General features: G+C 35.2%; 1 protein-coding gene and 1 pseudogene across 1 annotated transcript; one reads left to right on the top strand and one right to left on the bottom strand.

Moving 5' to 3' along the window:
* Positions 1–272: 272 nt before the first annotated feature.
* On the top strand, positions 273–2,771 carry LOC142606480 (alkaline/neutral invertase CINV2-like; annotated as a pseudogene).
* Positions 2,772–8,408: 5,637 nt separating this feature from the next.
* On the bottom strand, positions 8,409–11,367 carry LOC142606478 (LEAF RUST 10 DISEASE-RESISTANCE LOCUS RECEPTOR-LIKE PROTEIN KINASE-like 2.2). Its single transcript, XM_075777821.1, has 4 exons — positions 10,586–11,367; positions 10,488–10,498; positions 10,061–10,090; positions 8,409–9,671 (listed from the first exon to the last, which is right to left on the bottom strand). The coding sequence occupies exons 1-4, from the start codon at positions 11,365–11,367 to the stop codon at positions 8,539–8,541; spliced, it is 1,956 nt and encodes a 651-aa protein (XP_075633936.1). The 3' UTR covers positions 8,409–8,538.
* Between the last annotated feature and the right edge of the window lie 225 nt (positions 11,368–11,592).

The raw sequence follows: 11,592 nt of genomic DNA, 5'->3' as shown, positions 1-11,592 counted from the left end.
TGATTAGCTCAAAAAATGCTGCAAGATATATAAGAAAGAGAAAAAAAAAATTTCCCTCTCAAAAAATAAATTAACTATAACAAAATTGAGCATACATAACGGTCACCCAATCCCTCGTCCCCAAAATACCCTTGCGCATCCACTCATCCATCGGATTGAAAACACAATGGCATCTACGTAAATATATATAAAACGAGGCCTAATTAACCAAAGTGCAAGAAGCTTAAAAGACTTCTGAGAACGTGTTTGTGTCTGTGTTCGTGTCTGAGATTTCGAAGATCACGACTATGTCTATTGAAAAACAAAGAATCTCAAGAAGACTCACCGCCCAATCTTGAAGTACCTAATGGACAACAATTCAGTGCCTAATGGACAGAGCAGTGAGGTGGATTCAACTGCTGACACTTTGAACTACAATCAGGTACAATGCAAGAACTGTACTTTTTTTTTTACTTCTTGGGTTTTCTTGAGAATTTGAAGCATTATCTTGATTCTATGTATGACCCAGCAACGCATTATTATTAGTATTTGCTAAAATTGATTCCTTTTATTGTTTGTTCTTGGATTATGCTGTTTTCAATGTATTGTGCCAATTGAATTTGGCATTTTTGCAACTTTTATGAGCTTTCTTTCCATTGATTAATCGTTAAAAATGTTAAATTACAAATCAAATCCTCTAGGTTCGGTATTTTTTAATCTTGTCCCTAAAATTTCTTCCAATATTGCCGTTCCATTCATCTCCGGTGGGGCTTTCGTGATAGCAGACTTGGGTGGGGAGTGGAAAGACTTGAAAGGGAAATGACTTATATTGGGGTATTTATGCTCCAAAAAAAGGAAGAAGAATGTGAGATTAAGAAGAGAGCTTAGAAGAGAATTTTGAGAAAAATGCATCAACCTTCATGACAAGCCTTTGAGTACACGGTTGCTTAGTATATACATTAGGAGATTAAAATCAAAATTCAATAAAAGCTTAAAGATTGGTTCTTTTAATTATGTTGAATTCACTGTGAATTAGAATAATGTATTAAACGTAGGAAAGGAGGCTAATTTATCACTTTGTTTGCCATTCTCACAGTTCTAATGTTTCATGAAGTAGAGCAGGTATGACATAACTGAGAGAGTATTTATGGTAAATTCATTCTAAGGGATCAAATATGTTAATTTGCAGCTTGATTTGTTTCCTGATAAAATTTTCTTTGGAAATATGGACTGCTGAATGAACTAAGGAAACCTTTTTGGAGAACTATAAATCTGACTTTCAAGTACCTGATTATCTAGAGGGACCGACCTCCTGAATCATTTTTTGATGTTGGTGTGAGCAGAGAACTAGTCTGTGATGGAGTGGGATTGACTTTCAAGACCCTTTTTGGATGATCGAAATATATCTGGACTTCTTGTCCCATGACACTTTGCACCTACTGCATTCTAATATCCTAATGGCCCTTATTAGATAATGTGTAAAATGAAGATACTCTTATACACACAAAGCGTTGCAGAGAAGATCCCCAATTTGTCTACCTGCATTTGTTCCATAATATTATTTATTATCTAAACTTGCAGGTTTTTGTGAGAGATTTTGATCCTACTGGCTTAGCTTGCCTGATGAAAGAAACTGCAGAACCTGAGATTGTAAAAAACTTCCTATTAAAGACCCTCCAATTCCAAGGTTGGGAGAAAAAGACTGACAACAATACTCTTGGAGAAGGTGCAATACCTGCAAGTTTCAAGGTTCAGTTTGACACAACTTCAGAAGGACATTTGTGTTGCAGATTTTGGAGGCAGAGCAATTGGAAGAGTTGCACCAGTTGATTCAGGGTTCTGGTGGATTATACTTCTAAGGGCATATACCAAGCATACAAGTGATTATGCACTGGCAGAGCGTCCTGAAGTGCAGAGGAGAATGAAGTTAATACTCAATCTTCGCCTCTTGGATGGCTTTGAAACTTTCCCAACACTTCTATGTGCAGATGGGTGTAGCATGATTGACAGGAGTATGGCGAGTCTCTCATTTTCAATAATGTTAGTATCTGTATAATATATTTATAAGTATGAATTCTCAAACAAAATGGAAACTTTCCTGCCATTCAATCCAAGGATGTTAACTTTTCAGTCCCATTGAATGATAACACTTTGGCATACTTTTGAAACAGGGAAGATATGGATATCCAATTGAGATCCATGCCCTCTTTTATTTTCCAATAAGATGTTCAGGGCAGATGCTGAAACCAGAGCATGATGATAAGAAATTAGTGGAGTGAATTGATAAGCGGATCACAGCTCTCAACTTTCACATACAGCAGTACTACTGGCTCGACTTTACACAGTTAAATAAAATATACTGGTACAAAACGGAGGAGTACTCCCACACTGCTGTCAATAAATTTAATGTCATCCCAGAGTCTATCCCTGATTGGGTGTTTGATTTCATGCCCTTGAGAGGAGGGTATTTAATTGGCAATGTCAGCCCAGCTCGCATGGACTTCCAGTGGTTCTTACTTGGGAATTGCATCACCACATTGAGCTGTCTAGCCACAGGTGCACAGGCTACAGTGATAATGGATCTTGTTGAGGAGCACTGGGAGGACTTGGTTGGGGAGTTGCCTTTGAAGATTGTTTACCCAGCACTGGAGGGACGTGACTGGGGGACTTTGACTGGTGTTGATCCAAAGAACACACGGTGGAGTTACCATAGTGGTGGCTCTTGGCCAGGTGAAAACCACGAACACAAAGCTCAGAATGTAAATTGCATTGCTGCTTGGAATCTATGTTAATGAAAAATTATGTTTCAGATATACCAACACTTTGGAACCTTACTGTATTTTAGATTCTGATCTCATGCTGTGTTACTTTGTAGTCTTTCTAGTAAATAAACATCATGAATGGATTTTATATAATCAACTACTCATAACAATCTTCAATAAGTGTCCTGCTACCCAAAATTTTCTATTCGATAGCCCATGGTTGTGACTTATAAGAGCATTTGATATGTCTGACTTTTTTGGTTTAGATATATGGAATTTAAATTCCTAACACTTTTCCTAGTTGTTTAAGCCCTTCAAAGACAACGCATCAATTTAGAAACCATCAGCTAAGAAATAAACTGCATTTTGATAAGCGAGAAATATCTATTCATGGTTTGTTTAATGAGCTATGTGACTTGTTTAAATAATAAACATGATTGGTTTATAGATTGACATGTAATTGGTTGGAGGCTTTGAGCAAAACTTTGTCTGTTTTTATGCCTCATATTTGTGAGGTATGACTCAAAGTTGAGTACTAGTGGATAATTCTTGGATTTGTTTTGGAATCATTTATGTTTCAGATGGCCATAGATTTTTCATGTGAAGAAGGAACGACCAGATTAATTTTCTTATTTCTTTCTTTTTTGGTATTCTGTTTTGGATTGGGGAATGTCTGCAAAAGATTTCCAGGCTAAAATTAGTTAGTTTCCTTAACTCTGTACAGGTACAGCTTAACTTCTTGCCTATTAAGAGCACAACAATGTTTTATGCTTTGTTAATCCATCCAAACGAATTGCTTTGAATATAAGCATAATTTAAGATCATTTTGAACTAACGGAGTTGCAGGAGATCTATGGCATAATTGCTAGTACTTTATGATTTTTGTGGCTAACAGGAGGCTCACTGTTGTTGACAATTGACATTAACTTGGTGTCACATGCTGGCCAATATTTACTTAGTCTGCAGATTTTGTAAATCAAGCCCAAGAAGTTTGAAGGAGTTGGTTAGTTAGTTAATCAAACAATAAATAGCTGGTAGAATAACTCATTAATGTTCATGCTTGACAAGGTTTCATTTAGACATTTTCTAGATTCAGTTGGTGTTAGTATTTGGCCTAGAACCGAATATGTTTTCCCCAAGTTTTTGGATGAGATATTAATATTTAAAATTGATAAGTACTTTGTTTAAAACTAACTGTTAAAAGTGTATATCATTGCTTGATGCAGTGCTAAAACATCTCACACCCCACTTGTGAAATGTCAAATGTCATAGTTACTTGCGCAATGGCTACAAATCACAGTCGTTTCATCAATTTTGTTTTCTTTGACTCTCTAGATGTTCATCATATTATGCCAAGCTTTGTTGATCTGTTTGCTTGTACTTTTTACAGGACATGTCTGAGCAGTTTAACCATACTAATAACTTAAAGCTGATTGCTAGAGCTCATCAGCTGGTTATGGAAGGATATAACTGGGGTCACGTAAGTACTCAGCCTTGTTTTGAGGCTTTGTTAGGGATGGTCAGTTTGTGTAGCTAACGTTCATTCCCTGTGACAGGAACAAAAAGTGGTGACCATTTTCAGTGCACCGAATTATTGTTATCGCTGTCCTGATGTAACACGGAGAACACCCGATTACTTCCTATGATGCAGCTGTCAATTAGTTGCTGAATTTGCATTAGCTAGTGCTTACTAGCTGGTTTACATGTTGAGGGCTTGTATTCAGATTTTAAAGTTTATAACTTTGCTATAGCAGTGGTTGGGTGGTGACAATTATGTAAACTGGGCCGGTGGAACTTCGATTACTTATGCTTTCAGTTTCCAGAGAGGAAGCAGCAGATCTGGCAACGATGTAGCAGCTTATGTACCATTTCCTGCGAACGATGTAGCATCTTTTATTTCTTAGCACTGATTTCCCTTTTATTTTTTGTCCTCTTTTCTATAGGATGGTGGCTTTTGGTTGGGGTTCTGTAGAGGAATGATGAGTAAACTTTTCTTATAATGGGTGCTTTTATAATTTTTTGATGTTAGTCTGAGTTAGTTTTAATTTTTATTATTATTATTTTTGTAGGCGCTTTTATTTTTAATTTTAATTTTTAATTTTTAGCACTTTCAATTGAACTTTCTAAAAATAGTTGCTTTCTGTTATTCTAGTTTTTGTCATTTTTTATTCCTATATTTACCAGATGCAATTTGTGATTTTACCTATCATGGATACCTATATAAAATGTATCCACATGCAGAAATTTAATTGCCCTAAAATCTTCTCCCATTTCTAGCTCCTTAGCTGCTGGAAGCAAACAAAGCACTTTGAAAATGCCGGACTATAGATGCATAGTAAATGTTGTGAAAATTTAAGGAATCTATATAAGCAAAATTTAAGCTCATTATTCCACAGCCTTAGGGCCGTTTGGTAATGTTATTCTACTAACGTTGTTTGTATTTTTTAGAAATACGTGTGGGTGAAAAATTGTAGAAATACGTGTAATGTTTAAAAATTGAAAACATGTGTTTAAATACATGTACCAAATGAGCTCTTAATGAAACAACACCCCCCAAAGAAAATATGAAAGTACTGCAATTATGGGAAGGGATATGCATAAAAGCATATCATATTTATTATGTATCGATTCCTACCATTAAATTATATATGTACACACACATAATAATAGATCTATCATCACCAATCTACTTTTTTATTGAGTTGTTTTGATGCATTGATTCGAGTGACAATGCCTTTGTTTATTTTTATTTAATTTTCTGGTTGATAGTAGTTATAGTTAGTTAGAGCATCCACAGCAGTGGGGCTAAAAATTTAACAATTTAGCTCCACCAAAAGTTACTTTATCTATTTTACCTACACACATGCTGCAGCAGTGGATCTATTTGAGCTTTCAACACAATAAAATAATATAAACATCACAATAAAATAATATAAACATCACAATAAAATAATATATCTACCACAATAAAATAATACATCTCACTACAATAAAAACACCACAATAAAAAGGTAATGTGAACACAAAATAAAAAATTAAATTTTTTTTTAGCTCTCATGAACAGTGCACATCTATCTATAGATGTGCACTATAGCAATGAGCTAAAAAAATATAGATTTAGCTCCACTGCTGCATGTTTCTTTTTGGTGTTTTGGTGGAGCTAAAATAGCTATATAGCTATTTAGCTCCACTGCTGCAAGTGCTCTTAGAGCATTAGCATCCCGAAATTCCAATTCTACTCTATTTTACCATTTCAAAAAACTACGTTATCATTATATCATACCATTTTACAACACATTCAGCATCCCAAAACTCTATTATTTTACCATTTTATTAAAATATTATTTTTTAAGTCTAGAAGCAAACATAAAAAATATTTTTTTGGTTTTATTGTGCTCCGGTCTGTGCTCACTTCCTCTCTCTCTCATGTCTCACTTCTCTGTTACTTATTTGGGTTTGATTGTGCTTCGGTTTGTGCTTCGGTTGTGGATCTTGGGTCTGTGCTTTGGTTGTGGATCGTGAGTTGTGGATCGTGAATTCATGATATGGGTTTTTGTTGGTTGTGATCCGGTGGGTTTTTGTTGGTTGTTGTGTTTCGGTGGGTTTTTGTTAGTTGTGCTCCGGGGGTGGGTTTTTCCGGCGGTGGGTTTTTGTTGGTTGTGGTCCAATGGGTTTTTGTTGGTTATGGGGGTTAGATTTGTTAGTTTGGCCGTGCTCGATGGCGTCGCCGTCGGTTTGGCCATGGGTTTTGGGTGTCACTGTCGGTGTGGCCATGGGCCATAGGTGGGTTGGTTGTGCTATGGGTTGCGGTTTGGTGAAGCTTTAGCGCCGGAGAGACAAAGATGAGAGACACAGAGATAAAATATTAATATTTTCTTTTGCAATTGTGCTATAGTGCAATTCTACATGTAGAATATCACTGTAGCAGTATTGAAAAAAATTTGAAATACTTGGGTTTTGCATTCCCAGATGTTGAGCACTATGAGGCTTGAAATACCAAATTCTCCTTGCATTTGGCATATAGCAAGCCCATTGCTGATGCTCTTAGAGGGGATTTTTTATTTATTTAATACAAGATAGAAATTTTACTATAGCCTAATCTAAGTGTATATGTGTGTGAAGCTCTCTCCTGGAGACTTGAACTTTGACCCTTGCCCTTGCATCCCACAATCACTTATACTTGTGGAGTTAGAGGAGATTTGAACTTTAAACATTTTTGTTGAAAACATTAAGACGTGTCAATTGAACTACTTAGTTCTTGATAGATGACAATGCTACTTGGCACATGTTGGAGTGTTGTAAACAACTGACCAAAAATTCAATTAAATGGCATTCATTTTGGTGTTACCGAAACATGTCATTGGTGAAGATCTGACAGCAATTATGAATTTTAAGGCTCCTGATGGTTTTTTATGTCTAAGCTTCTTTATAAGTTCAAGTCATGAAAATATAGAGCATGGAATTTAAGCACCAACTATTGAAAAATACTTTTTTTTTTAACTAAAATTTTGGGTAAATGATATATTCTCTCCTCTTGGTTTAGCCCATTTTTATTTACGAGAGTAATTTTTAAGACCATACCATTTTCTAAAACTATCATAAATAACAGATTGTAATTGGTTACTTGTCACTTTCACATGAACCCATCATTTTTCTCCACTTATCACAACCTACCACATTAGAGTTGTGGTAAGGTTGTGACACAAAAGAGTGTGGCCTTAAGTTTTTATTTTTTATTTGGTTTATTCTCTTTATATATCCAATACTATTTCACACATATCCATTATAATTATTCAATTGAAGGAACAAGAAAAAAAAAATACAACTTTGGAGGAATATTATTATAGAATAAAAGTTGATATAGAATGTATCTTTCTCATTTTCCTTAATTCTAAAACAAAATATACATTTCAAACAACCACAATCAATCACATCATTTACAAAATTCACGAATCCACAACGTCCAACCTTAAGATAAAAATCGTAATTTTTGTTGCCATTCAATATAAAATGTAAGCTTCCCTTCCTCGGTTTTAGCCAACTCATACGGGTTAAAATTAGATGAAACAATAATGTTAGAGCTAGGTAGGTGTCGTTGAAAGATTGAAGATATATGGCATCATTTTTGGTCTATGTGTGTTTAATATGGGATGACATAAAGGGATATATGTAGGTATATATATAAAAGGGTAGAAGTGCAAGAAGTGAAAATGGTGAATTAAAATGCAAATAGTTTTGTGTGTATGTATGGGGGATGAAAAGTCTGAAATATTGAACCAAAAGATACAAAGAATATTTATTTTTTAGTTAGAAAAGTCTTGAAACATTGAACCAATGAAACAAAAAATCAATATCTAATTTATTTTTATTTCTAATGTGACATTTGAGAATATTTCAATTATTTTTGCATAGAATATGCCACTTGGCAGAATGATAATTCGATTATAGTGGCCCTGAAGCTAGGTAGTGAATAGTAATAATTATCTGTGAGTGCCGAAGATTGGTGCAATTTAATATGCCCATGGCTAGTGAAGATTGTAGTACAGCTCCATACTTTATCAAGTTGAACCTTAATTTGTTAATTTTAAGTACGAGTAGACATAATTTATAAGTTTTAAAAAAAAAAAAACAACAACAACATCAGCAATATACGTTAAGACTTAAAAGAGAGCTATAATAAATCAAGGGAACAATTATTTGTTTCACATAAATATGAAGCATCTTTGTAAATCACTAATTGCTCTCATTTAGTGGAAATGTTAGCTTTCTCGTGTAAATCAACAGATTGAAATATCAACTAGTTTTGAGTTAATTGACTTGATTCACCTGATTGAATTGATGAGCTAGTTGAATTTAAGTTGTCTTCGACATCCCCTATTGGCCTCTTTGGTGATGATAATAGGAAAGGCTTGGAAGGCATTTGTAAGCATTCAACTTCTCCTTCAAGCATTTCTACAACTTTGTTCATTGAAGGACGATCACTAGGCTTCATTTGTATACACCATAATGCGACTATGATCATCTTCTTAACAGTTTTCTTTTCCTCCTCTGTGGCATCTTCCATTTCTATGTCATTTCCTTCGTTAAATTGGCCATAGACCCAAGTTGGGAAGTAAATTTGGCTTGAATGTTCTGCAAATGCATTCAAGTTTTTTCTTTTACTTGCCGTTTCCAGCAATAACATGCCGAAACTATAAACATCAGCTTTATAGGAGACCCCTCCAATGTTTTTATAGAACAATTCTGGAGCTATATACCCTAGTGTTCCTCTTGCAGCAGTCAAAGACACTATGCTATCATTTATTGGATAAAGTTTTGCAAGTCCAAAATCTGCCACTTTTGGAGTGAAGTTCTCATCAAGAAGAATGTTATGGGGCTTGATATCAAAATGCAAAATTTGCATGTCACATCCTCGATGCAAATATTCAATTCCACGAGCAACTCCGAGAGAAATATTGTATGTTTTCTCAATACTCAAGGGGATATTTCCTTCTTGAGAAAAAATGTATTTGTCAAGAGAACCATTAGGCATGAATTCGTATATAAGGGCACGCTTGAGTCCCTCAACACAGTAGCCAATAAGTTGCACCACATTCTCGTGGTGAATCCTTCCAATTGTGGCAACTTCATTGATAAAATCTTGACCGTTTCCTTTGGACTTACCTAACATCTTTATAGCTACCAGATGGTCACTTTGAAGCGTTCCTTTATATACAGAGCCATAACCTCCTTCACCCAATTTGTCCTTGAAACATTTAGTCATCTTCTTAATTTGTGAGTAAGAGTACCTAATTGGCATGAGGTTATTATGGCTTTGCAAAAAATTTTCAACTGCGTCACACATTGATAAATGCCTTCTACGCCACTTATATATAAGAAACGCAATGACACATGGACTCCCCAACAAAATTTTTGCTGCAAAATGTAGCCCTGTGCCGAAACATCACAAAAATAATTATAAGAAAACAAATTAGTTCCCATAGTTAAATGCTCTCATCATTAACTTCTAATTTTTGGTTGAAATTATAGTTAACTAACTGCATTCATGAATCATAATAATCAAGCACAATTTGTGTTGTATATTTCATGTAAATGTCACTTTCATTTCAAACTCAAAGTCTTATGGCCTGTTTGGATTAAGGGGGGAAGGAGGGGGGAGTAAAGGAGAGTAGAGTAGAGTTGACTAAAAATATGCTAATTTTGGACCGACCCTATTCTAATCCCCTCATTCTTCTTCAATCCAAACAGAGCATTAATGAATGATCTGATAAAAAGAATTAAAATAAAGTAAATCAAAAGAAAGAGACACTGGTTCATACCTATGATAGCCCCTAATTGTGTCAAAAAAGCTGCAAGATATACAAGAAAGACGAGTTATTCTTTTTTATTCTAACAAAAATTAAACAATGAAATAAGTGACATAATAACTTGAAAGTCCAGGGCATAGTAAATCAACATTAGGTCATTAGCAACATTTCCCTTTTTATTCTTATTGAAGAGTATGAGATCAACCGGTTGTCCAAGTAGGCAATTAAGTACATGGTTAATAATTGCTCTACATGCATGTCATCACTAGGCACAACAACTCATTTCTAGATTATCTGTCTGCTTAGACAAATTGAAACCTCACATTCGAAAATTATCAACCCCAAATTGATCGCGCTCCCTGTTTTGACAAAGAAAAGAATAACATCAACGTTTGGAACCTCAAGATTAAAAATCAAAGCCATTATAATGTTAAACTACAATAAATATACCTAGCATGTCGGAAAGAAAGAAACGTACAAAAGGAAATTAAAAATCAACAATAAACGTAAGGTAGTATTTAATTAGAAAATGGCAACTTTACACATAATTTACAAATATCTTTGTGCCATGAAAATTTACCACTGCAGTGAACAAGGTTCGCGTCATCAAGGAAGCAATTAAATGGTAGCCATGAAAGCTCAAAACCATATAACAATTCATTGTGGACGTCTGTACAGGAAGTATTAAATATTGGGTCATCATTTCCTGGCCACGATGTCGGGAACATCTGCTCTACTTTGCACGAGTCCTCCACATCGCTTGCATTCGTTCGACCAACTTTAAAGTATCTATGCCTCTTCTTGAAATCCTCTCCACTGTCAATACTGCAAGTAGAAGCGTCCAAATAGAATAGAGAATTCACTGGTTTTTCACAGCTCATCAAAATCACACTCCTTGATAGTTTGGTATACTCTGTCCTCTTCAGCAGATACGTGGTATATGCAGAGCGATAATCACTGAAATTATAGCGATTTAAAGAATAACCTGGGAAGGAGAAGTAATTATCCTTCCACATACCTGAGTCCACGACCCGGATTGTGTAGTTATTGTAATTGATTTCCTGTACATGGTATTTTCGAGCAAATAAGTGTAACACAGTAGTTCGATTGTTCTCACACGACAGTTCATACCTTGAGTCCCCACAAATTTCTGGATCGCTCTTCAATCGAAACGGATAGCTTATGTTGTGGATATTGCCACAGGAAGAAGGGGGACAGTGATGATCATTAACCTCAGCAGCATCACTGCAAGTTTCTTGGACTAGTACAACAGCGATAAGGGCCGTGAGTCCTGCAGTGAACGTCAATCCTCTCGCCATTGGTACTGGAAAACTTCTACAGCTGTTGATGAAGATAATAGAAATTTATTTTTTGTAGTCTTGAAAAGTATCTTCAGTCTGCTACAAGAAAGTAACAAGTAGTTTCCAATGAAAAGTCAAAAAGATGAATATAAGTTGGTGGTAGTGGGATAGTTTCAACATCGATAATTTTGTTTACTTAGATTAAACCCGCACTAGCACACTTTAAAACGCACAACCAATGGG

The sequence above is a fragment of the Castanea sativa genome, chromosome 8 (genome assembly GCF_040712315.1).
Source record: "Castanea sativa cultivar Marrone di Chiusa Pesio chromosome 8, ASM4071231v1".
Classification (NCBI taxonomy): domain Eukaryota; kingdom Viridiplantae; phylum Streptophyta; class Magnoliopsida; order Fagales; family Fagaceae; genus Castanea; species Castanea sativa.
This window is presented reverse-complemented; position numbering and strand designations above follow the sequence as displayed.